The 26,921-nt window shown below is 47.1% G+C and overlaps 3 protein-coding genes across 3 annotated transcripts in view; 1 reads left to right on the top strand and 2 right to left on the bottom strand.

Annotated features, from left to right (window-relative positions):
• Positions 1-629: 629 nt before the first annotated feature.
• On the top strand, positions 630-6,863 carry c16h2orf69 (chromosome 16 C2orf69 homolog). Its single transcript, XM_040200965.2, has 3 exons — positions 630-1,786; positions 4,182-4,420; positions 5,231-6,863. Exons 1-3 carry the CDS (start codon positions 1,571-1,573, stop codon positions 5,706-5,708), a joined length of 933 nt encoding a protein of 310 aa, XP_040056899.2. The 5' UTR covers positions 630-1,570; the 3' UTR covers positions 5,709-6,863.
• Positions 6,686-14,562, bottom strand: stk17b (serine/threonine kinase 17b (apoptosis-inducing)). The gene is made up of 7 exons (XM_040200964.2): positions 13,729-14,562; positions 11,599-11,811; positions 11,069-11,207; positions 10,395-10,521; positions 10,049-10,097; positions 9,651-9,830; positions 6,686-9,146 (listed from the first exon to the last, which is right to left on the bottom strand). The coding sequence occupies exons 1-7, from the start codon at positions 13,848-13,850 to the stop codon at positions 8,912-8,914; spliced, it is 1,065 nt and encodes a 354-aa protein (XP_040056898.2). The 5' UTR covers positions 13,851-14,562; the 3' UTR covers positions 6,686-8,911.
• A 321-nt stretch (positions 14,563-14,883) lies between these two features.
• hecw2a (HECT, C2 and WW domain containing E3 ubiquitin protein ligase 2a) overlaps positions 14,884-26,921 on the bottom strand; it is a 28,930-nt gene continuing 16,892 nt past the window's right edge. Inside the window, exons 17-30 of the mRNA XM_078090702.1 lie at positions 25,852-25,972; positions 25,654-25,750; positions 25,349-25,432; positions 25,141-25,223; positions 24,266-24,386; positions 23,368-23,481; positions 22,554-22,706; positions 21,915-22,013; positions 21,116-21,245; positions 20,867-21,013; positions 19,729-19,843; positions 19,069-19,154; positions 18,604-18,716; positions 14,884-17,913 (exon numbers count right to left, since the gene is read on the bottom strand). Coding sequence (XP_077946828.1) covers positions 17,802-17,913; positions 18,604-18,716; positions 19,069-19,154; positions 19,729-19,843; positions 20,867-21,013; positions 21,116-21,245; positions 21,915-22,013; positions 22,554-22,706; positions 23,368-23,481; positions 24,266-24,386; positions 25,141-25,223; positions 25,349-25,432; positions 25,654-25,750; positions 25,852-25,972 — 1,575 coding nt within the window. The 3' untranslated portion in view covers positions 14,884-17,801. The remainder of the gene's footprint in view (positions 17,914-18,603; positions 18,717-19,068; positions 19,155-19,728; positions 19,844-20,866; positions 21,014-21,115; positions 21,246-21,914; positions 22,014-22,553; positions 22,707-23,367; positions 23,482-24,265; positions 24,387-25,140; positions 25,224-25,348; positions 25,433-25,653; positions 25,751-25,851; positions 25,973-26,921) is intronic.

Here is a 26,921-nt window from a genome sequence, read left to right as displayed (position 1 = left end):
ATAAAATGGTGAATGCAGAAAACTCATTGGACGTTTGTGACATTTTGTACAAGCAGCTTAAATGTCAGACAAACCGGTACGGCTTTATGGGATAAGCAATATTTTCTGTATATCTAGTGCTGCTGCAGTGAAATAATTTCCTCTTAATAAGCAGGATTAATAAATGAACTATCTACTTTATAATGTGACATGGCTTTCAGATACATCTTTAACTGGATGACATTTTTAGTATTTTTCTAAAAGGAATTATAGTAAATAAAATGTACAGCACCCAAAGAGAAAGCTTGGTTGACTACGTCGTGAATCACAGTGATGATTTGACATAAAGGCATGCAGGTTTTAGATTGTGTAGATCTACGACATTACTCGTATTAGAATATCACATTATACAATTACATCACTTTGTACCACCACTTTCCATCGTCAAGTAAAAAAGCGTTTCACTAGTCTTGTTATGTAGTTGCAAATGTATTCTGACACCTGTAAGTCTGTTCTTCAACAGCAGGGACTGTCTAAACACGGTTAATGCTTTGTTATTATTGCAAAACGCTGCGTGTTTCAAATGTTTTGGCTCATCAACAATTCAGGGCAAGTTAAATTCAATAGATAAACAAATATTGCTTAATAATAACAGTGATACTATACAAAACATACTTTCACTCTTCAAATTTGTTTACTTTCAAGAAATGACAGTTTGCGGAGCCCCCAAATGTCAAAGCACAACAACTTCCCTACTACACAATCCATCAAAGGTGTCAACGCGTTAACACACTAAGATCACACTCACTGAAATGCTCATGAACACTGCTGTGTTGTAATTTAAAAAAATGATGATGAAAAATGCAATGAGATTGGAAACTCTTCTTGAACAGACATTATGTAAAGTTGGCAATCTTTAACAATTTAATAGAAGTATAAATAATAGTATGGAGCTTGTTGTTGCCACTGCTTCCCCCTCCGGTCCAGGAGGCGGCGGTAATGGTCACATATGCTGGTAGAGTAAAGTAACGTGGTGGGATTAGTGCGTACTAGCTGTCTTACTTTAACTAGCCGTCAAATGAGTCGGGCTTCAACAACTTACTGTTCCGACTCTGCATTGTTAAAATGCAGGGAGACACATTGCCAAAGCCAGTTGAGGAGTAATGTTGAGTTTAAGTTAATCGGTACTAACGTTACGCGCGTTGGAAGCAGCTAGCTCGCTAGCTAGTTAGCCAGCTGCGGATTCAGCTTCACGTTACTTCCTCGCTCATGGTTCCTTCTCGGCTGTCAGAACGAAATAGCCGTTAAATGCAACGAGGCGTCTTTCAATTTAAACAACAAGGGACAGGGCGAATAAAGCACCTTGCGCGGGATAACGTCAGGCATTTCAGCAACAGACACATCCAGGCGAATTGTTTAGAAGTCAGCCGAAGTTAATGTGATGTTGCGTTGCTAATAGCGACGGCTAGCTCGCCAGCTAACTGTTAGCAGCAACAACATGGAGCGACTGCGTTAGGAAATAAACACTTGTTTGTTTTCTTATTTTCAAATCCATGCAAGCGGAGTGTCCGTGATCGCGGTGGCTAAAACTATGACGTCTGTGGAAACGACGACATCTCCTCAAGCACCGGGGCTGAACGCGTCGGCCAGCCGGGGAGCGAGCGCCGAGAGCCCGCGGCAGAGGCTCCAGAAGCTGCTCGCTGTACCGGGACACGAGCCGAGCCGAGCGAACGACCTGCTGCTGCTCCGGCCCGACGCGGGGGACCGCGGATACGGACACGTCGTGTTCTTCCACGGGGACATCCAGGTGAGTGAGGGGGAGAGAATGGACACCGGCCAGGCGGCTGCAGGCGGTGACAGGAGGAGGAGGACGGGTTTCAGTGACTGGTTAATTAAACTAGTTTACCGACATCCACAATGAACACGGGCCGGTAACTAAAACCCTGAACGAGGAGATAATAACCTGTTGGGATTAAAATATTTATGGTCCATCCCCGGAACTCCCTCTGAAAAGGGGACGTTATGGTGAAATTTGCAGCACAATATTACACGATTTCACCGTTGAACAAACTTAACAAACACACAAGTAAAGAAACACCGGACGCTCAGGGATTAGTGGCCGTCACTGTCCGCGTCGCTTAGCTATGATGACATCAAGTTAAGTTCATTTATATGGTGCAGTTAAGGCGTGTAGGTCTCTCAGGTTAAAGTGAAGGAAGCACTTTGCAGCTAAAGTGATGACCTTTGTCTGTTCAGAGACTCTTTCTCTATTGAGCTGGATCAGCTCTGTGTGACACACACACACACACACACACACACACACACACAAGGCGGATTTGCCCGATTGGAACAATTCCCAGAAATCTATTGTGTGTTAAAATAATAGAATAATGACACACTGTACCAACACACTGCCAACTGCAGTGATGATATCGTGCCACAGCCATTGTCTAAGGCTAATGTGCTTAGGAGAACAATACAGATTTTCATTATAGAAGGACACGGTTTCCCCTACCATTAAATTAAATTGGAGCCTGCACTGTTCCACCTGCGCGACGGAATGGGGATGTAGAATTATTATACGCTAGAAACTATAAAACTATAACACTGTCCGATTGAATGCAGAAGTTCACATATTCTTCAATAATCATCTTTGATGTGCACTTTGGGAGCGGAGGAAGTTGATACTTTTGAAAGAGCACAGACTGTTTGGTCCATAAGCAGAAGGAACACTCATAAATCAAGCGTAAAAAGAAGATTAAATGTTTGTTTCCCTTTCTAGCTGCTTTCAAGAATCCAAGGACTGCGCTCATTCACTAAAGCTTCTCCTTGTTTGCAATTCATAAAAGGTTAATGTTCCCGCGTTCTGGTAGCCTCAGGGAGACGCTGCATGTGCGCCGGATGCTTCCCTGGCATGTTTCTGTATAAATGACAGTGTTTCCCACAGATCCAAAGTCAATGTCAATGTGTATACACAATTCACACTATATACAACTCTCGTATCTGTAGTACACATTTCACACTTTATACTACTTGTTGTTACAGCCTACGTGCTCAAAGCCTGCAACTTCTGTCAGAGCAACGGATTTTGCGTGTGTGCGTGCGTGCGTGCGTGCGTGCGTGCGTGTGTGTGCGCGCGCGTGTGTGAGACGGAGGGAGAGCAGGGAAAGGAAATGCAGCTGAACGAATACGTTGTGTGATTTAAATAGCGTTACAACAGATTATTCTGTGTGTGGGAAACACTGAATGAAAAGAACGAGGTTGTTCAGGACCTCACAGAGGAGATGCTACTAAAAAACCCACTTGTGAGATTGGGAGGGGGCCGTCTCTTTTTTTTCTTCTGTCTCACAGTCAACAGTTGTCAAAGACTTAATTTAGCAAACATCTTTATAAGAGTCTCTTTTATTTGTTTTATTCAACGGCTGAATAGTTGCCACGCCTCCTGCTCTTCTGCTAGATAAGTGCATCTCATCTTCAACCGCTTATCTGGGGTCGGTTCCAGCAGGGGACCCCCAACTTCTACCAGCTCTGACGGGGGACCCCAAGGGTCCTGGGTCTTCCCCGAAGGCCTCTTCCCAACTGTCCGTGCCTAGAAACCCTCCCTAGGGGGCATCCTCACCAGATGCCCAAACCCCCCTCAACTCCACACAAGGGGAAGCGGCTCTCCTCCGACCTTTGAGGCAGATACCAGCCCGGATTGACCGGTACATCGGGAGCTTCGCCTTCCAGCTCAGCTCCCTTTTTGTTAAAGCGGTAAAGCGAATGCAGTATCCCCCCATCCCCCATCCCCATCCCCCTCTCCCACCCCGCTGCTCCAATTCTCCAAACCCGCACTCAATCTCCCCCTCACTCGGGAACAAGACCCCGAGGTACTTGGGGTAAGGACACATTGTCTACCCGGAGAGGGGGATCCTTCGGTTTCAGATATAGAGCTGCTGATCCTCATGAGAGTTGTAGGTCACACATGAATACGTTGGATAAGTTATGTCCCAAATCTTTATGTTGCAAAGCTGTGTGCTCTAAACAACACAAACATAACTTATGTCCAAATGGACATAAAACAAGCTACGGTAGATTTGTTTGTGATGTTTGTATGTTGTCTTGAGTATTTATACTCAATCAGACGCAGTGTTAATTGATACATACATCATATATTTCACGTTGTTGTCTTTGAATAACCTCTCTTTGCGTGTGTGCTTCAGAACTTCGAGGAGGAGATGGCTGTGCAGCCCGACGGAGCCCAGTGGCTCCCCTGGAGCCTGGAGCGGGTCGCCCTCTCCCTCGGCCGGCGTTTCCCGGACCGCCACGTTTGGGTGGTCCGAGCCTCCCGCATGTATCTCCACAAGTTCAGCAGCTACCACAACTTTGTGGAGAGCAACATGTTCGGGGCCCCGGAGCACTCGCCGTACTGCGCCGACTCCGGAGCGTTTCTCCACCTCAGGTCTGCATCTCCACCGCTCACAGGTTACACGTCCAACATCTGCCTTGATATTTGCTGGTGGTCCGATTGGTCGGCGCTGTTAAGCACTTGTTTAGCCACTTGGGGGCAGCAAACAGGCTTTGGACACACACATTTGAACATGTCTATTTACACACCAGTAGACAGTAAACGTTTTCCATTATAGAGGCGTGTTTGTCCACCTGATCTCTTCTATTTCTAATATTCCCTCTTTTTAGCTCTGTTCTGGTCTTCACCATCTCCTGGGGGAGATCTCTGGATATTTAGCTGATCAATTCAGATTACATTTTCCACTCCTTTATTCACAATACAACAATTTGAACACCCAGTTATCAAAGTGGATTCTCATTACATCAAAATTAGAGTAAAATCAAACAATATTCAGACCGAAAAAAGCTGCTCCCCATATGTTATGTGATGGATGGAACTAGTGAGAGGAGTTTTCATTCATGATTCAGTTTTATGAAGTATTGTAAAGTATGTAAAAAGTTTAGATTTGATATGATAATATGAAGTTTCCGACAGAGGTTATGATCTACTATCCCACCAAACAATGTTTTCATACACATTTTCAGTTAATAATCATACGGCAGTTATACATAATGTTTTTTATGAAGCTCAGCTAAATCTGCCCTTGCATCCTACTGTTGCCTCTGGTGTTCTACAGTAGCGGCTACTTGAATCATAAGACTAGACGGTTTCTTCTCTTCTAAAAGGACCAGAGTAGAATCTCCACCTCTGCTATTGGCCGCGTGCTGACTGTGTTTTGAGTGGACGCGTTTGTGATGGCAGGGCCCTGCTGAGCCACGGCATGGAGCGGGCCAACCTACCCAACCCCCTCCGGCCACAGGGAGGCGCCCACGACCTCCCCTCGGGGTTCTCCTTGACGCTGGTGGGCTTCAGCAAAGGCTGCGTGGTGCTGAACCAGATGGTGCACGAGCTGGCCGGGGCCCGAGCGGACCTGCAGCTGTCCCGCTTGGTGGGGGCCGTGTCGGACATGTACTGGCTGGACGGCGGGCACCCGGGAGGCAGCGAGACCTGGGTGACGGACAAGCAGCTGCTGAAGGAACTGGCCTCCAGCGGGGTGTCGGTCCACGCCCACGTGACCCCTTACGAGGTGAGCGACCCCATGCGGGCCTGGGTGGGCCGCGAGCACGGACACTTTATTAAGTGCCTGGAGGAGTTCGGGGCCAGGCTGAATAAGAATCTGCACTTTGAGGATGAGCCCGCCTCCATCGAGAACCACTTCAGGATCATCCAGGAGTTCTGAGCTCGCCCGGTAGCACTGACAGGCAGTCTGCGTGTCCTTTCTGCTGCGCTCAACTCGTTTAGCTTGGTAGCATGTGGCCGATGCCCGTGTGTCCACCTTTCACCGCGGGATGATTCTGTAAAGCAAACCAGTGACTGAAGGACTGCCTAGAAACTATAAAACTATAACACTGTCCGATTGAATGCAGAGATTCACATATTCTTCAATAATCTTTGATGTGCACTTTGGGAGGGGAGGAAGTTGACTGTTGATCTGCCTTCTGCTGTGCTGGAGGGACAAATAACATGTTTCTTCATAGTAATCAAACTATCGGAGCCCACATACAGACGAGTTAAGGTATTTAGACTTAAAGATCAGCAGTTTAAGTTTCCTTATCGCTTCCCTGCTGTTAGATTACGTTGTGTTGATACCTGCACTTCTTCCTGATATCAGCTGGTCGTTCAGTATTCCTACTTGATTTTATTCAACGGTTTAATGGTCTTCAAGAGAAAAAAACATTCCATTGTTATTTCGTTGAGTTTGAGCCCAATACTGAATTCCAGTCATCTTTAAGACCTTTTTGTTCAAAATGTCATTCAGCTGCACTCTTTGGGGTAAAAACAGTCAATAGAATCTAACCTCAAGGTCCGTTTAGTGGAGCCTTCAGTTGGTTTACGGTTTGTTTCACCTTTATGAATAAAGATTGATGAGTTGGGAAGATGTATAAACTAGAATGTATCTATAATGTGCTTTGCAGTTTTTTCTTGTGGCAGCAGAAATGTAACACACACATAAACAAGGTGTGTGTGTGTGTGTGTGTATCAGTCTGTGCCTCACGCAGCCTCTGCACCACGCTGAATGTAACTTCAAATCATTCCATAATGGTTCAATCTGGCACAAGGACTGTAAGTAGACCCTGGTAAGGCTGTGACGCTTTCTCCACATATATTGGTTCAGCTTGGAGGCAACAGCATAAAAAACACATGAAATAGTCCAGATATTTTCTACAACCTTTAATGAGCGTTTTCCGTCTGCTGATGTCTACATATTAGCCTGCAATTGATCAGAATACAATTAGGATTATGTCTTTGTTTTAGTCATTTCAAATGCAATCAGAATGCTGACAAATAAAATAAAGGAAATAATATAAAACACAAAATAAACATACATCTGAAACTTCTGCTCCTTTCCTTTGTCTCTGCACCGCTCCGCGTCGAGCAGAAAGGCCCGACTGCAGCGCCTGCCCCAGCCAATGAGCAATGCACACACACACACCGCTGGAACGGACATGGTACAACTACAACACCACAGCATATAGGTCATGTTCAAGTCGAGACGGGGGGGCAAACACGAGGCGCTTTGTGCCTGCAGAGAGATCCCTGACATCACCGCACGGAAAAACCCGTCCGTGTTCTCACTCAAATGTCTCAACTGGTTTAGACACACGACAGGAAAGAGGAACCAACACTTGTTTCTGTACAACTGAGCTGGAGAGAAACCAGAAACAACTTCCTGTATGAAGAGATTATACCCGTTCGATGTTTCAGAAAGAGTAGTTGTGAAAATCCTTATTTCCTTTTAGAGAAGCGAGATCACAATCCCCCCGACTCGCACACAGATGTTCTTTCCAGCTGCTTGGACTAACCGAGTCCCATAATCTCCAGTGGCTTCTAATAGAACTCTGATAATAAATGACCTGTTGAGATGAATACATCTTTTTACAGTGTGTTGTTCCAGTTTGAGGGTGACAGCATAGAGATGAGAGCATGGCCGTGGCTGGAGGCGCCCTGCTGCCACACAGACGCCATTGTACAACAACAAGGACACAAAAACACAAAGTGGTGGGACGATGCGCGACACCTCGGAAGAAACAGGAACGTTTCACTGGAAGTTAAGAGCAATCCCTTTTTTTCCGTCATTCAAGTGAACAAAGGTTGGTAGATCCTGTCAATCGATAGCACCTTGTATTTTCACATTATGCAGTTATTCCATCACATCCGACTCTAAAACAACGCTGAAACCACCGTTCCCACTTCCTGGTCCCTCGGACAGCTTCCCATGCACACACATATCAACACTTCCTCCAGGACAAATCCCCTGTATTTAATCCTCCTTTTCCACCGGACTTTACTTCCCAGTACCACGACGATCTCATCCTTCTTCCCTCTTCTCAATCCACTGCAGTCCGACGTTTCGACTTATTATTCATCACACTGTGACCAAAACAGCTGGTTTTAAATAACACCGTAATCACCGTCTCCCACCACAATCAGCACTTCCTCATAAGACATATTATTTACACACACACAAGGTCCAGCACATAAATAATAACAACAAAAAGCCTGTAAGAATAACGTTAAGAATGGAACACAAAGTGAGCAGAGAGCGAGCAGCATGCCCTGAGATGTGACTGAAAGGACACCGAATGGCTTTAGGGCGCAGAACCTCTGAAAGACACGCAAACATACACAACTTCAACGTATGGAGTAAGTGCTGGAGCGGAGCTTCTCTTCTTCCAGCGGACAAAGAGGAAGCTGCAGCTCACTGAGGAAATCATGGGGTAAGTGCGTGCGTGGTTTATTTTTCTCGCTATAGAAAGATGCGGCGATGATTTGTTGCTGGTGTTAAAGTGGAAGGTTCTCTACGCTAACGAGTCGGATCCTTTACGGGTAAGAAGTTGTGTGCTGCTTGGATGTGAACTACGACACGACGTGTTTTTATGAACCGTCACCCGAATAGTGAGAGCCCAGAGTTGTCTTCAACACGTCGCACGTCCTCGTTGCTCACAGTCACACACACACACATCGAACACTTCACTTCTGGCCTGAAGGCAGAGCGCTTTCAACGTGAAGAGGAGCGATTTCAAAATGCACAAGAAAGGGATTGCATAGATTCCCCCAGTTATACTCCACCGTAGTTCATTAATTAACGGAGATAAAGTACCAGGGACTTCCACGATGAGAGGAATGAAATACTTCAGGTTAAACACACAGCATTCCTTGAGACGTGCTGCAGTCTTTGAGATGGCGATAACTCAAAAAATGTAGCTGGTTATCTTTGGTCTGATCTTGGAACTTAGTAAATTAGTAAAATATTACAGATTTTGAGTGGTGCAGGCTGGTTTTCTGGAGGTGTTTAAAAAAATAAGTTAAAAGCTCACGGGGGAGAAGCGCCCCCCCGACCTCACACTTCCCTCCCAGTGTTCCTTTTGCCTTTTCCCTTCTTCAAAAGTCGCCGTCTCCAGCGGCGGGCCTTTCCTCGTCGAAGCGGGACTTTTTGGCGTGCGAGTGGGGCGACTCCAGGAAGTTCTCCTTGTCTTCGGGGTCCTCGGGTGGGGCAGCCCACTTTGTGCCGGAGCTCCTCTCGCGGGGGGTGCGGGTGGCGGGGGGCGGCTCGGGGCTCAGACAGAGCTGCCACAGCCAGGGGTGACTCATGCACTCAGCAGCGCTGGGCCGGTCCCTGGGGGGGGGGGGGGGGGGGGGTGAACAATTGTTATTGTCAAACATCGCCATTATTGAACCTGGTACATATTGTCCCATGCTTTTGTATCTTGAACAACCAATTTCAGAACTGTGGTGTCACGTATGAACAAACAGGCGTCTTCTTTCCACAGACGGGCTCTGATTGTTATTGCAGAACATTATGCAAAGAAGCCTACAAATAAAGGAAAACACTTCGGTCAATCTATTTCTACTCTTAATATTTTACGTCACCCGTAACACATTTCTTTAGCTAATGCTACGCTATGCTGTCTGCCCTTTTTCCAACCCAAACCGTTGTCTTCTGGCAGCCAGTCACATGACAATAACAAGCAGAGCGGGGCCAGCCAAAGGTAAAGAGAATGGATCAGGGTCTCTGCAGGGTCATTATGTCGTAATCTAATAACAGTCTGAGCCTGTTAGAGGAGAAACATCTGCGTGTCTATTCTTGGGGAGATTGAAGTGAGTTCACACACACACTTACTCTGGCGTTTTGACCAGCAGCTTGCGGACAAAGTCCACGGCCAGCTCAGACACCCTGGAGAAGGCCTCCCTGCTGTAGTCCACGTTGACCTGGGACACGTTCAGGTACGTCTCCTGCTTGTCGTCTCCAGCAAACGGAGACTCGCCCGTCACCAGCATGTAGGCGATGACACCCACACTCCTGAGGAACACACACACACGGGGAAAACAGTCATAACCCAGGGGCTTCTGAGGGCACACGGGGACTGATAAAAACATTAGAATACATAAACTGTAACAGCAGTTAGCATTTGCAGAGCTGCTCTGCGGTTCGTGGCTCTCCACTGCAATGAGTCAGCTCCCTTTCATTTAATAACCGCTCGGGTTTAGAGTGAAAACATCAAATGGCACGAGACTCACCACAGGTCGGTGGCTGTCGTGATTGGCTCATAATTCAGGATCTCAGGAGCTGATGTGAGGAAATGAAAAACACTGTTCAAGAATGTTGTAATATCCCACATCATTTCACCTCTACTGACGCGTCGGTTGTGTCTCTGTTTACTTTAAACTACCTTTTGAAGAGTAAAATGTAAAGTTGTACTCTAAAGAACTCCAACCACCAGTGAGACGCACCAAAGCGTTTTCCTATCTCGCTCTAGAGACCTTTGTTGCGTAACAACAACGTGGCCACGATGACTCAAGGCATCGGGCAGGACCTCCCCGATGCCTTGAGTCATCAAAGCGTGTCTTATGAACATCACCGTACCCACATACTCCGGAGTGCCAAGTATCTCTCTGAGCTCTCCAGCCGCACCCAGTCGGCGAGCCAAGCCGAAGTCCACGATCTTGATGTCTCCCGGAGGAGACAGGCTGGTCAGGAGGATGTTCTGGGGCTGGGGGGGAAACGTGGGGTGAACATTGGGCAGAAAGTACGGGAGAGATAAGACTCACTGGCCTTTAAGCTTAAACGCTATTACGTAACTGAAGTCTTTTGAACACTTATTCAATAATGAGGTGTTTACCTTTCTGCAGCATGATTATTGGTTTAAGCGCTGGAAGATTACTGGCCATATGACACCATGTAAACACTTATGTTATTTCATTATTGCTTCATTCTGGAGAGAAGTTGAGAACATAAGGGAAGTGCTTGTTCTCTTTACACCAAACGCACACCATTCAGCATCAGCTGCGCGTTACAATGACTGGTCAGTTCTCAGTTCTCAAACACTGGTTTCCTTACAGCGCTTTCTCACGCTGCTTTAACCCTCAGGTTAAGGTCAGGAAAATAGGAAATTGGAGTTTTCAATGCACAACTTCTCTAAAAAGGGAACATGCCGTCTAGTTTGTGGCAAAGTTAGTGCCCACAAAAAAACAAGCTTCCTTCAACTGCAGCTACGCTCATGCGTGTAATTTGCTGTGTGTGTGTGTGTGTGTGTAGACCTTCAGGTCCAGGTGCACCAGGTTGCTCTGGTGCAGATGGTGGACTCCCTCCAGCGTCTGCCTGATCAGACGGGTGATCTGGGCCTCCGGCAGCAGCTCTTCAGACACGCAGTGGTCAAATATCTCTCCCCCAGCAGCACTGTACATAAAGAAAAGCACACAGGGAATGACGCAGTGTCTTTGTGCTTGGCAGGGTGGCCTGGTGGTGGTAGTGGCCAAGCCTCAGCCAGAGGGCCTCTGGTTTGATCCCTCATGTAACAGCAAAGTGCTGTTGAGCAAGAAAGCAGCCTTTCCTTCTTCATCCTAAGAACATGTCCGTGTCAGCTCAGCCCATACAGTCATCTGGCCTAAAGGCCTGATAAACCTGTTAAACCTGATAAACAATGAGCATTACACAAAAATAAAAAAGTCAGCCTATCTCAGCTCCTTAACATTGGACAAACAGGACTTTGCCCCGACAGGATCGCTCTGCTCTTTGAGCTACAAACATTCAGTCTCAACATATGCCGCTTGCTGTGTTGTGAACTCACTACTCCAGCAGTAAGACGATGTCGTGATCCGTCTCGTACGCCGAGTGCAGGTTGACCACGCGGGCGTTGTTGCGGGCCGTCTCCAGCACGGCCATCTCGTGAATGACCTCTGCCCGGCAGTCGCGGCCTCGCCTCCGCTTCCGTAGGAACTTGGCGGCGAACACCTTCCCCGTGGCCTTCTCCACGCAGCGCCTTACCACAGCGAACTTCCCCCTAGGAGGCAGAGAGGCCGTGTGGGTGAGGAGGCAGATCCACATCTATCAAACGTTTGGCCCTTAAAAACCTCACATCACAGTGTTTGGTAATGAGGAGAGCTAAAAGCAGCCGGGGGACATTTTCTTTAACATTTACTACACTTAGCAATACCTTAAAAAACACACACACTACATTCCATGATATTCTTTTACATCTGGCTTTTTGTAAATTATAGCAGCATTAGATTACATCTGTGTTTGAAGTGGCACAGTGTTTTGGGTGCTGGATCATTGGGGTAATCGTTCATGTTCCTCCAGTGGCTATCTGCTGCTCATCAGCGCCTCAATCTAAAAGGGGACATATGGGGAAATATTCACTTATGAGGCCGTGTGGATCTGGCTATAAGACCCCGTCCACTGCTTAGGAACGTCCTGCACAAAGGTGCACCACCCTTTTCTGACCAATCAGAGCAGACCGACCCGTAAAGATACAAGTACTGAAACAGAGCGCTTCAGATCGGTCCGTCGGTGGAAGGACTTTCCATTACCGCAACAAAATAACTGCTGTGCGGCATATATTTTTATGGCGTTTTAGCGTTTGATACACATCACCTTCATAGCGGATTGAACCACACAGCACTTCTAACTAAAGATATTAAAAGGAGAATGACATTTTCAGCAAAAATTGTGGAAGCTGAAAAAGATATATAACGTATGTGTCTACGTATATATATATATATATATATATATTCTAAGCAGCATATTTATATATATATATTTATGAGTCAAGCAAAAAACGCCATTGTATAATTCCTATGATGCAACTCAGTGGTTGTTGATTAGATCATCCGTATCCTGTAAACGGCCACACCTTTCCATTGCTCCAGTTAACCCCTTTTAATGACGTAATTTCATTTTGTCAAATGCAATGACATGCAGATGACATTAATAGAATTTTTTGAAATTTTTTGTCTGATAGAATAATGAAGAACCACTGAGAGACAACAGTCGTCCACTGTAAAAAGTCACGGTTTAATATAACAGTAAAGAAAAGATATTGAGCCTTAAAGTGGTCAAAACTAAAAGCAGAAACTGCTCATCGTGTTCTTACACCTCCGAACTTCCTGTTCCTGCTAATCACACCCAACATGTGTGAACAGAAGCAGCCCAAAGTATTTCTTCTTTCTAAAAGCCCGGTTTGCACATGTCCCTGTTTCCTTCCTCCTATTTTGAAATCAGAATGATGATGATGATGATACATACGTGCTGCGTGACGCATTGCTTCAAACACACCTCATCATCATAGACTGTTGCCATGGTGCGTACACACACACACACACACACACACACACACAAACACACACACACACGGTGGTGATGGCTCACAGTACAGAGTCCAAGTGCCCTAAACCACATGTGCTATTCAAACAGAAATACAGACATGCAACTATACTGGTTAGATACAGGTTAGTGTTTTCCCCAAGAAGAAGATCTGTTATCCAGAGGTGACGTGTGGCAGTTATGTCTATTTCAGTATCATGTGTTGCCTTTGTCTAAATCTGTGGTGACAATGTAACAACAGCTGACCGACCAAGTTTGGTGTCAACACTCGGACATGGAACGATGCAATGATACAGGATTAGACATATTCACAGGTATTGATGAAGGTGACCTCGCCGTTGAATATGATGTAAATCTACATGTGTGACCCAGTCTGTTGCTCTGGTTCAGCTTCCTTTATCACTCAGTCAATACTTGCTTAACTTTAACGTGTTGTACATTTGTACCTGGTGCTCCTAGTATGGTCATGAACCACCATAACTGCCCATCTTGTACAATGGCTGCATCCCACGTCTGTGGAACTTTAATGCCCCCCCACCGCCCCCCACTCGGCTCCCTGCTGTCCCGGGACATCAGCCGTATCAGCGGAACTCACCTCCCGAGCTCTCCGACGATGTCGTACACACTCTCCATCGGCTCCGTGCTGATCGGGGTGTGTATTTCCCCGAGCAGCCCCGCGGCGAGCCCGCTGCGACTGTCCAGCCGCCTCCGAGACATGTCCCCTGCGCCCTGGGGTGACTTTCTGCCAGCTACCCGGCTGGAAACGACTGCGCTTGAGCGCCGAGGAAAAGAGAGACGAACGAGGAGACGAGCCCGAGTGTGTGTCCGACGTGTCCGCTGCAGCCCCCCCGCCGGCCAGCCTACATGTTAGCGCTAGCTAAGCCGGTCGCCATGCTACGCTCAGCCTGCACTGCGTTGACGTTACCGACTGCGGTTAGCTTAACGGTCGCTAACTAAGTTAGCTCGACGGTCAATGTCGCCCGTTCGGAAGTGTGTTGAACCGATTTCCAAAATTCCAACCGAAGAGGAGCGTTTACTGGTAAAAGTCCCTTTCTACAGCGGCTTCCAGGGGCACCGGCTATCCGAACCACCGCAGCGGACCGCTATTCAACAGCTTGCGAAGTTTATCTGGAGAGTTTCTCTCTTTTTCTTTTTTGCATCCTTCTGTTTGACACTTTGTCGACGCGTCACGGCTCTGCGCATGCGCAGTGCGGCTGTGTTTGAAAAAAGGGGGGCGAGGTTATTTGAAAGGAGAGAACGGCCGCTGTGTTTAAACCGGAGAATGAATGTTATATACTATAACTGCATCAAACGGGCAAATCTAAATAAATAACATGTAAATGGGACAAAGTACATCTAAATGTAGAATTTGGGACTTTTTAAAATCTCCAAATAATGAGTTAGTGTCTTACTTTTTAAAATAGCAAATCCAAATAAATTCAAAAGTAAAAATGAAGAGATCAGCCTTGGGTCTTGGGGTCTTGTAATTGTTTAACGTGTTGTTCATATTGTTATTTATTCAAACTTACTTACGCATTTAATAAATGAGTTTCCACATCGATGGCATTATGTTATTACTTCTGACAAAACATCTGCAGGGCACTGGAAGCCTCATATCTGACCCACAACACAACACTTTAAATGTTTATATTTAGGTCAACTAAGTGTAGTTTACAGATAATATATAGTCGTTTTAGTCATTACAAAACCGTTGTATAAGATAAATGACAGTCATGTATCCTTATTAAAATTTGCCATTTGTTCTCTTTTATTACAATCATCGGGGTGAAATGGAGACACACACACACACACACACACACACACACACACAGGAGGTTTGCATAGAGTGGAATTCTGAAAACCGGAGCCGTGTCCTGTCAGAAATGTACTGGGAGAAATGAAGGTGCATCCGCCTCCATTTGCATGTGAAGCAAGTGATCAGTCTTACCAGGCTCCCGCAGCAGAAAAGCCTCAACATGGAAAATGTCAAACGGACCGCGTGTGAATGTGCATCCTAACGCGTGAAGCGTGGTCGCCCATGCCACACATTGAATGAGCTGATGGTCTGAAAGGATTTGGCAGGAGCCAGAAGTGGGATGTGTTTTGTTAGACAGAGATAGAGAGCAGGCCTAATGGTTGCAAGCCCCAAACCTTTGGTACATTCGGTGCAAAATATATATTTATACACACACAACGGGACGAACATACATATACATTTATATACAAAGAGACTACACACATGGTACACGAACATGTCCTCTCACGTTCCGCAAAATCAAAACAGCCCTATTGATCCACCGCCGATTCACCAGCGATGAACCATGACCACCCACCTGTTACTAAGATAGGCAGACACGCACATGTGAAAGTAACAACACTTCCTTTGAGACATGCTGCCGAGACACTCGCCCTTCCACCGTCACAGAGTAAAAACAAACTATTGCATTCGCGCGTCATTCTGGGAGCTAAAACTAAGTGACTAGCGCACCTACGTTTCCTTCGCCTTGTTCCCACGTGCATGACGCTCAAGGTGTGACGGTGCCAGGTTAGGCGTAAGTCTGCATGCCTCGAGACAGACGCAACATAACCAGCTCCCTCTCCGCCCCCCTTTTCTGAATGGATAGCAATATCCTCATGCAAAAAAAGCTAGTAAGGACGGTGTGTTGCACTATTTCAGCATGCAATATCGAGCTAGAACACAACGCCATCTAGGGGCCTCCGCCTCGGCACGGCTCACAGAGCTGACCGGGAAGATCCTGCATGCAGTATTGGACTGGGTACGAGGGGTTGGGGGACGTGGGGGGGGGGGCTGGGGTATAACTGTCTGCCCTCTGGCTCTATTCCAGACCCCCATCCTCCCTGTAGTTTGGCTCCAACGGGACTCTGTACAGTATGTGTAATCTTGCATGCACCCCATAGAAAACGAGTATTTGTGTGTATGTAAGAAAGTGTGTGTGAGACTGAGTGAAATGGGTCCTCGTGTGGGGGATTTGGGTCGTGCACTTGAGGGTTAGAGACGTTTAATCACATGCTTATAGGACAAAACTATTGCCTGGCATGGACTTAAATGCCAAAATTCTAAGATACTCAGACAGCCCCGATGGCCGTTGGTTGTTCCCCATCAACATCGTCGCCACACGTGGACCGGTCACTCAGAGAGGAGGGAGCCTCCGGGCTCCTGTGAGGGGAAATAGTCAAACCACAACCCCTCAACTATCTTTGATTTGTGAAACACATGGATCTGGTCGTCGTCTTCTTTTTTTCTTTACAAGGACATAAAATTGCTTTCCTTATGAAATTTCACTTTATGGTCAGGAGAATCCAGTAGGCACTAAAAAGGTCCCGCCACTGCACCCTGACCAGTTTCCTGGGGGGACACCAAGCTGATGTCTTTCAGCTTAGAAGGCCTAATCCGCTGCCAACATCAGAGAGTTGTGTCCTCCTTCCTCGAGCTACCGCGTCTCCTTTCTCCCTGCTTAATGTTTCGTGAAATCCTCCTCAGGGGCCGACGGACTTGCTCGAGATTCATAGATTTGGTCTCTTATTTGGTACATTCATCCCTTTCATAGGTTGGTGGGTCGGGGGAGAGGGGAGGGGGGTCACATCAGTGAGAAGGATCGTGTCACACTTACGAGCGTCCGTCGTCCGTCCGTGAGAGAAAGTGCATCTGTTGCCCATGGCGACCGTGTGGACCAGTTTTGGTCTGACTCAAGTGGGTCAGCAAACGTGGAGCCCTGTCCCACTGTAAGTGCACCCGCAGCGTCACTGTACGCACTTATTCACGTGTGTGTGTGTGTGTGTGTGCTACTGGATACCTTGGTGAGTACATGCAGACACCCGTCCCAGGTGAGTCTTTACCTTCCGTGGCCGTGCCAGAGCTCCGACGGTAACGCGTCACTAATGATTCGTGACACATTATCCAGTTTATTCAGCGACCAAAACGAGGAAAACAAGCGAGGGCGTTCAGTCCGTCTACATACAGTTTTTGCATGTTTATCTGCGTGTGTGCGTCTTTGTGCGCTCCAGTGTATCCCCAGCTCTCAGGCAGGCGAGGAGGACCAGCCAACATCCAGTGCTAAAATGTCACATCTTTCTCTACTGATAAAAAAGATCTTGGGGGGGAAACACTGGTTCGCAACATTCATTAAAACAAAAGGTCTTATGCTGTGTATGTTTTGTGCAAAGGTGATTAGTGTGTCCGTGTGTGTTGAAGTTGCAGCGTTGGTGAGGAAAGGACACAGTTTTGAGGTCCGGAGAGGGAGAGGGGAGCTTAGTGTCTGTCTTTGAGTGGAGGGGGAGGTTGGAGGAGGAGCAGGAGGGAGAGGAGGTGCTAGAAATCCAGTCGACAAGGCCATTAAATGAAGAGATAAAGCACACGTGTGGCTCAATGAACAAAGGTTTCCATACGAAGAAGAAATGGTAACGTACAGCTTTTCAAACCATCTCCGTCCAACCGACTCTCCTCCAGAAGCAGTTCCTGTGAGACACGTGAGAGAGGCGGAGGGTGAGAACGGAGCCAGAGAGCTGCTGAGTGACCAAAAGCCAGCGTGGACGAGGGGGGGGGTTAGTTGCCATCTGAGGATATTAGTTCTCTTCTCAGTGAGGATGAAGGATTTCCAGATGGTTCTCTCTCTCCCGAGCTGAACCTGCGTGGGAGCCGATTGGAGGTCACTCCAGACCGAAGGTGCTGGTCTCCTCCACAGCAGTGACCAGCTTCTCATAGAGCATGGAGAAGGAGGGATACGGTGGGAGGTCCAGACGATTGAAGCAGGTGTGAGCCCTGTGGAGACGGATGTATAATACATTACTAACCCTATAATAACTCCAGAAATAGTATTTTGTTTATGTAGTGGGTAACTGAACAACTTTAAACCTTGGTAATTGTGCAGATAGGAACCTGAATGTAGAAGTGGTGTATGTGGATATGGACCTGTACCTTCAGGCTAGCAGGGCCGGGTTTAGTGAGGGCAATACACCAAATAATGCAGCGAGGAGGGGGCTGAATCTGTGCTACGTTCACTTTATCTATTTTTGCTGAAGCAGGGTCGGGCTTTTCATCTTTTCTCCTCACCCCATATCTATATAGTTGGATGTTCCAAGAAAATCTCTAAAGGAAGACATCCTGCCAGATGCACGAACATCTGAGCCCGTTTGTAGCGTAGCAGCTGCAGCTCTTCCGGTCTGAGCTCCTCACCCTGTCTCTAAGGCTGCCACCCTACACCAGGAGTTAGTTTATTCACTGGGAAGAAAGAAAGAATTGTTCTGCACAACTTCACATCCTATTTGGCCACTGAGGCCGACCGTCGTAGCTGTTTAATCTTGTTTAATAATCAATATTTCATTTAGGAAGGGAAGGCTGATGTAAAATACAAATGTTGTGTGAGGAAAATCGAAAAAAGCCCCAAAAGAAAGAATTTCAGCATCCTGCACCTTTTGCAAAGTGAAAGGCTACACAGTAAAAACATCCCACCTGGGTAAGGAGGTGATTTTCCCCCACTTCTCCACACAGAATCTGCGGGGTCCATTACTGCCCCGGAGGGAGGCGAATCCCTCGTAGGGAATGCTGGAGGTGCCTGTCACAAACTGGGGAAGAAGAGGACAGCACTGGTCACACAAAGTATACATTATTATTTACAGTATGACGGACTCTACCGATCGCTGCGTGACTCAAAAGGCGGGTAATTGGTCTTTTTAGTTCCACACATTTCTCTGAGATTTAAACTGAGGCTTCAACAAAAACAGAAAACTGCACGTTGTATAATCCAGCTTCGTCCGAACTAGATACAGAATTAAGTACATTATCCAGCTCAAAGCTAAACCCCCATCATGCACTGGTACATCTGTTGTGTGGTCCCCGGGGCTCTGCGGCGCCTGCAGGGCCCCCGGCCTCCACACGAGGGCAGTCCGGGTGCATGCGGTCACCCGCGTGCGGTACCTGCAGCAGTCTCAGCCTCTGCTCATTGTTGAACCTCTCCACAGCTGCCCAGAACCAGCGAATCACGATGTGGTTGTCGTGGTAACCTGGGTAGACAATGAAAGTGCACGTGTCAGATGAATAGCCAATAAGTCTTTTAAGGGTTAATGCCGGAGGGCTTTGGTCCGCCTCAGTCGATTCCCCCTATTAAAGGAGCATCACACTGAGTCGCTCTGGTCTCTCGGCTGCTGGCGGCTTCTCAACTGCTTTGGCCAGATCCTTAAAAAGCCTTTTAATGTGATCTCCTGCCAGTGGTTTGGACACCGGCGCTCGCGTGCTTGTTCTGTGCACGATGAGAACGACCATAATGAAATAGCAGTAACTCTACGCTGATTATACAGTACATTACAGTTAATATCAACTTGTTGAATAGCTAACGGAAATATTTCTCAAACTCAAAACCCCTTATTGATTGTAAAGTGAGTGGTTAACATTAAAGCAACAACAATTTATACAATATCTGAGACAAACAGAAAAAAGATTTTTGGAACCCTTTGTCAAATGAAAGTAGAAATCACAGGAAGCACAGCCACCGAGGTCAGGAGGGGGACATTAGATGTTGGTTGTGGACGACTATTGGCTCGTTCCTCATGTTGTTCCCAACCGTACCCCCCCACCCACCTCCTCTGTACTCGGTGTTGTTCCTCCAGTCCGCCAGGTCGATCTCCGCCGTGCCTGCGATCACCAGCTCCAGCTCCCTGGCGTCAAACACGGACACCAGTCGCACATCCACCACCTAGCACACGCACACGCACACACACACGCACACACACACACACACACAGATGAACACATGAGACAACGTACCGGTGCTGCCTCTGATGTATCTGTCTTCCTACGTATCGCCACGGCACATGGCGGTGGATCCTTAGGGTGCAGAGATCCACGCAGGACGAACGTTGTGAGAAAAGTTTCCATCCGCTTTGTTTACGCTAGACGTTGGAATTGATTTGTTGATCAAACCGAGGCTTGTGAACTCACACGCCTCCCCACAAGCCCCCCCCGGTAATCCGCCGTCCTGCCTAGCAACGGACTTAAGCAGGGGACGTGTGTGTAGCAGTTATGAAAACACACAAGAAGCAGAATGTCGGCGGCCGTCCAGGACTGTGAGCTGTCACGTGTCACCATCCATCTTATACAGTAATACGGCCTTTCTACTGTGCACACGCGCGGCTGTTCGGTGGTCTGAGCAGACCCCTGCAGGCGCGCTGTGCAGGAACGTCCAAGCTGAGCAGTGCACACAAACCTCGACGGCTGTAGCTGACAGATAAGGCTTTCAGTGCGGGTGCAGGGATGCCGATGCTCCCCGAGTCGGTTCTGGACACAAATGGCAGCTAATGGCGCCACCACACTGTGTCATTGGTGTTGATCAGTCCTGTTGCTGTTAAACCGGCCGACATAATTGTGATTCACAATATGAATCTGACAATACTCCATCAGACTTCAGATCTCTCAAAAAACCCTTTTCCTTACAATTAGCTGAAGAACAAATTGTCAGAGACAGACATTTAAATAAGGTGAGCATAAATCAAAAGTTACAGCTTCATAAATAAATGATGCATTTAAAGAAATGTGTGAGTCGTAAATGATACTTCCTGTATTTTAATACCATGGTCAGTTTTTTACTTCTCTCTCATGACTGCCAGCTAAAACGGGGAATCACGTCGATGAACAATCCTACACCGCCCCGACCTACAGGCCGTATTATATGCATCATGTGCCTTTTGACACTCACAGCCTCATAAACGAAGCGCCGTACCTCATAGAAGCCTCGGACCAGGCTCTCCGTCTGCTGGGCCACTCCTCGCTCTATGCGCCACTTGACCATGCGCTCGATGTACTCCTTCTTGTTCTTCTCGGACACGGGGATGCCGGCCCCGCCCGGCTTCAGCTCTCTCTCTGTGATCTGCACCATCACAGGCGTTGTGGTCACACATTGTGTGAAGAGACAACTCTTCCTGTTCAACCACACACACACACACACACACACACACACACACACACACACCTGTCCGAAGACCTCCTCGTTCACGGTGAAGGTGAGGTCCAGCATGTCTTCGATGTCGTTGTCCTTCATCCACTGCAGACTCTGGTGGAACTCCTCGTCCAGGAACTCCAGGTCACTCAGGTCACACGGGCTGCATGAGCACACGCAGAGGGGACACGGAGCTTCGAGAGGTCAACAAAAGCACCGATGGTGTCGCCCAACTTACGAACCACGGCTGGATGTAAGCAGGCAGGTTGAAAGGTTAATTATCCGGAGCCAAAAAAGAGGAGTTGAAACATCTTATGTAGGAGGAATGTGAGATGCTTCCCAGGGACACAAATAATAAACAAACAGTATGCGATACAAACAGAACATTTAGTGTACTGCATTCCTTCAAACATAAAGTGAAAATTTGATTATTTTGTAAGACTTTCTGCACATCCTCATCTAATGCAGCGCGATGTAGTTATAAATAACCATCACAAACTACCGCACGTGACTTGTATTAGAATATAAAATGCATTTCTATTTGAATAAATGCTGGTCGGTATGATAATGCAGAGCCAAAAAAGGATTCGTGTCAGTGGAGAGGTTAAGAACCCTTTTCATTACGTAAACATCTGTCCTCAGTGTAGACGTTTGGCAGGGTTTGAGGTTGTTTGGACAAAGCTATTAATAAGGACGCTGCTCCTCCTGCCAGCTGCTGGCAGAGAGGATGTGACTGAAACACTTAGATTCTCAGCACGCTCTCATGGAGTTAGCGAGGCGGATCTGCCGGGAAGCGCCGGTGCCCTGCAGGGAAGCGGGCTGAGGGACTTACATGCGAAGAAGCCCCTTGTAGAAGGGTCGGGTGAAGAAGGCGTCCAGCAGGTACTGATGGACCAGCGCCAGGCCCAGGATGCGCCCACTGAAGCGGAACCTACACGCCACACAAAGAATATTCAACAAAGTATTCTCCTTTACAGTTCCTGTTCAGTCCGGCCGGCTTCACTTGATCTGGTCTGTCTTGAGCCTTTAACGTCAGACACACTGTCTCTAGTAGAAGCGATGACTCGACACTCTTCTATTTGATAAGTGCTCTTAGGTTTGTCCCGTGTGACAAACAAACCCCTGAAGACTTGGGTAAATGTAGCTTCCTTCCTCATCCGGCCTATATTATTATTATTTTCCTGTCTAGCTGTCCGCCCATCAGTCCGGTCATCCATCCGTCCGTCCCTCCACATGTCCGTCCGTCCAGCCAATCACTGTCACCGAGGCAAAATTGTCTAGTGAGCCACAAATTGCTGATCCAAACTTCCACGCAGCAACCGGCAGGTGACTTCTATTTTGGGATCAGCGCGAGGCAGTCAGAGCAGGACGAGGCGGCCACTTTACGGTCGGCGCAGCGGCAGAGCGACATCAACAAACGCACATCACATCAACTGATACAACATACGGATAAACATATGGAGGACCTCACCATTCGTGGTGGTTGTCCACAAAGGCAGACATGGGGCTGATCTGGACAGTGTACGTGTCGTTGGCGGAGTATTCAAACAGGCCGTAGTACGGGTTGAACAGTTCTCTGGACACCAGGAAGAAAAACTCTCTGGAGGGGCCGCTGTAGTCCAGCCTGCAGCCGTCACGCAATCAAATACACATGCATGTCAGTAGGAAAATCTGTGAAATATGGCAGCTTGATCAGACCAGAGACTGTATATAAAAAGTGGACGTCACTCGTTGGTTGCCTGTCAATCACAGAAAGCCCGTCATAAAGCATACGCTGCTTTAGGGCCTATTTGACTCTAAATAGATCAGAATTTACTAAATGAACATCACGCTGCACTAAACATGACTTAAAACTAGAGATTGAGATCATAAACGCATATATACAATGTCTACTGAGTCACTTTCTCTTTCCCTTCTACACATGTGACTTTTTGCTGTCAGTGGAGTCGCCCCCTGCTGGTCAGTAGAGACAATGCAGGTTTTGAACACCTCTGCATTGGCGTCACTCTTCAGAGTGATTCAGAGTTCAGAGAGTGTGTCGCTTGAATCAGACGTCTAAATATAACGCTTTCACACTTCTCAAGCCTCACGCGGCTGGCTGCTTCTGCTGGTAGTAACTAGGACGTGAATGAAGTCCACAATGACACCGGCTTGGGGTCAAATAAACAGTGTCCCTAGTTCAAGTATTCCATGTAGTACATTTCTAGCTGCCTGCTAGCGAGTAGACTGTGGATTTTATGTGTGTGTGTTGAAACCACAGAGGGAATGACATGCGTCTTCCTCACCCGTCCTCGCCCACAAAGCTGACGTAAAGTTTGCTCCGCTGCAGGTCTTTACGGGAGTAACACATAATTTGGTTGAAGGCGTCCTCCAGGAGGTGGTCCCTGCGTATGATGAGCCTGGGAGAACACACACACACACACACACACACACACACACACACACACACACACACACACACACACACATCCGATGTGGACACGATGTGGACATAATAATAGTGACGATGCTCAATACTTTGGATATACACAATGATCATGATTAACTGAATAGACTATTATTCTGAACAATAAGGCAGATGAAATTTACCACGACATCGCCAAACCAAATAGCAAAATCAAAGTACATTTGGGGATTTCCACAGGAAGCAAAAGACCCTTTGCTATGTTCCGCCCATCGGACGCTGACTGGCTAATCGTAGCGTAGCATGAGCCAGCTCTGACCGGGGTTTGACAGCTGTCCAGGTCGCTACGTTAAACTGTGATTTGTGTGATCTGGCTTTGGTTCAATCTTTTTTTTTATAACCCCCTTTTTCACCGCTCAACCAGTTTGACATCCTAGATTTATCCTTCTAATGCACATTGTAGAGCCTTGCGCCTGCTGCTATCTTTTATTTATTTCCCCCAAAATGAGCTGGTATTCCTTTAGGAAGGGGTCAGTGACAGCGTGGGCTCCACGGTAACTTTGACAGCTTGACGGAGTAGCCGCGGGGGACGGGGATTAGCAAAGATTCAATCTAGATAAACCTAAAAGCAATTAGGAACGGCGGAAAAATGTTACCAGACTATAACGCCGAGAGAGGAGCTGTGGGAGAGCGTCAGTGTCACGGTAGACAATGTTTTTACTGGAGCCATATGAATCTGCAAACCTCAATCGCTTTTCAATGGTGAGGAATAAACCTACTTGACTTTTCCTGGCCCCTGTCCATAACCTTTGGTCTCCAGCTTTCGATAGAAGTTCCTCAGTTTAGCCTCAAAATCCCGCTTGTAGGGAGCGGGAGCGCGGGCGTTGGCTCGCTGGGTGCCTGAGATATAAATATGAGAGAAAGAGAGAGAGATTAAAACAGACAGATGGAGATACAAATTAAATTTGAACGATCCAAAGCAGAAATTGGCCTAAGCTGGAAAAATCTGAATCTGAGAATTGAAGTTTGTATGCAGGTTAATCCTGGATTATTATTTCATATGAGACTGTTGTCATTGATTGGCACACAGAGAAGTGCCACACTGACCCAGAGACGCTCACGGGGCTCAGCTCGCAGTGCCTACATGTACCAGGATGCATTGCTTCCGACTCTTGCTGATGAAGTCTCACTCGGCTTAATTTCTTAACCTGGATACTCTGACTGAAGGTAATATCAGAAATCCGCTATTTGATTTGCATTAGCGTGTCACAGTAATTCCTGTGGTCCAGGCAACGAGGCCATAACTGTCATTTATCACACCCACGCTCATTCTGCAGTTTCACAGCGGCTGCTGTGAAAAGGGCCCCCGCCTCAATCAAATATCCGCTGGGAATTTAGTACCTTTGAGGACTGGAGTGAAGAAAACTAAGCATGCTTGTGCATGTGTGTGGAAGTTAGGGGTCGCAAGGGAACGTGAGCAGGTCTTTTGTGTATTCCTGACATGAACCTGTGTTATATAGGAAGGAACTATGACATTGCTTCTTTTATTGTAAACCAAACCTCAAAGCAGAAGGAGGGACTTTTAATAACGAGACAGAGCTTAATAAAGACGGGTAAACAGTGGCTGCAGACACGGAGTGAGACAGACATTTACCAGGGGAGCTCTGAGGAGACGAGAGGCAGTAATTTGGGTGGAGCAATGGCGGCACATATGACATCACCTCCTCCTCAAATAAGCTGAAACACAGTCAGAGAGGATCATATATGTAGGAACCATACAACCTAGAACAGCATAGATCAAATTGGACCCATCAATCTGTCCGCCCCCCCCCCGACACACAAAAACACATAACACCACTCACCTCAGCAGCATGACGAGGTCAGCATCGCTAGAAAGACGAGCCAGCCCTGTGACTCCCTCGCTGCGAATAAACTGCACCTTCTCCCTGAACACACACACACACACACACACACACGTCAGCTGGTAAACGGACACAATCCATTAGGGGTAAAGGTTAACTGTGTGTTTAGCTTGACCGATGATGATGATGGAGGTGTCGGATGTGAGCAAGGCTCAAGAGCACCAGAGAGAGAGAGAGAGAGAGAGACATTGAAACCAAGACAGGGGCAGGAAAGTAAGAGGAAAACAGAGCGTGGGGGGACGTACTTGAGCGAGTGATTCCTGGCGAGCTCGGGTTGCCTTTCCTGCAGGATCTCGACTATGTTGGGTTGCCGTAGAAACGCCACTATCTTGTCATTGTAGGCTGGGAGGAAACGAGGAACGTGTATTTATATCTGCGTCTGCTGGTGTTCCGGTCAACACTTGCATCCACTGCATGTGCGCGTGTGATTGTGCCTGACCTACCCACAGGCACCACATCGTGGTACTGACTTCGACTGGAGCCGCTGAAGGTGCTGGACGGGCGCGGCATGACGGGCGGGTTGGCTTGGCGAGAGTCGTCCACCACCTGTGACAAAAGGAAGCACTACAGTTCAGGTCGCATCCCAGTTCTGAGGTCGATCCGCCCGACCCGTTTGAATGTTCTAGCTCTGATATTTCCACATGGAATAGTGTTAGAATATACAAATTGACTTGCATAAAACAAGGTATGACAAAAGATAAATACCATTGTATTGATTTTTTCAATAGGTTATTTTCACTTATTTATTAGAAGTAATTTTCTCTCCAGCAATTAGTTGGAAAGTTGAAAAAAAGAGGCAGAATTTAAAGAACCTGAATAATCTTTGTACGGTCCAGAGATGATATCAGGGCCCCGCTGGATGTCACGTGTACAGAATGAACAACGTACAACGCGTTCAATTCCTACGACAGAACTGATTCAAATGGGAGTTCAATATTTATATTGAACTCCTCATACGCGTTCGTGATCATCCCCTTTGGCAGTACGACGGCGACGCGCGATGATCCTGTCAGAATTAACAAGACTCCTTGAGAGAGGATCAGTCTTTGAGGAACCGACATCAATCAGTGGGTTGGTTTGAGCTGGCTAACATTTGATCGTAGTGAACCACGTAGGAGGAGCGGGGCTCTGGTGATTGTTTATGTCAGGATCATTCTGAGGAGTTTTGTTGCCTCAGGAGGCTGAAGTGCATCACTGCTGCATTCTGAATGGGACCACATCTTTCCTTTGAGTGAGATTTTTTAAATGTACTATAAACACAAGGCACGTGTATTATGTTCTAGTTGAATGAATTAAAACTCAAAAATGAAGAAAACATGAGTACTTTCCACATGGAGTAGCAGTGCACGTCAGCCTGTTGTGGCCTAAATCAACACAACAACACTTGACCCTGATATTTTTTACACTTATCACTGGAGAAAGAACTATTTCAATCAAACTCAACCACAAGAATAGTTTTTTTTCCACACTTGCCTCCAAAGTGCTTCGGTCTCAAGCTAAACCTAGAAGACAA

This window comes from Gasterosteus aculeatus, chromosome 16 (genome assembly GCF_964276395.1).
Source record: "Gasterosteus aculeatus chromosome 16, fGasAcu3.hap1.1, whole genome shotgun sequence".
Lineage (NCBI taxonomy): Eukaryota > Metazoa > Chordata > Actinopteri > Perciformes > Gasterosteidae > Gasterosteus > Gasterosteus aculeatus.
Note: the sequence above shows the minus strand (reverse complement) of the source record. Positions and strands in the feature narration are given on the sequence as shown.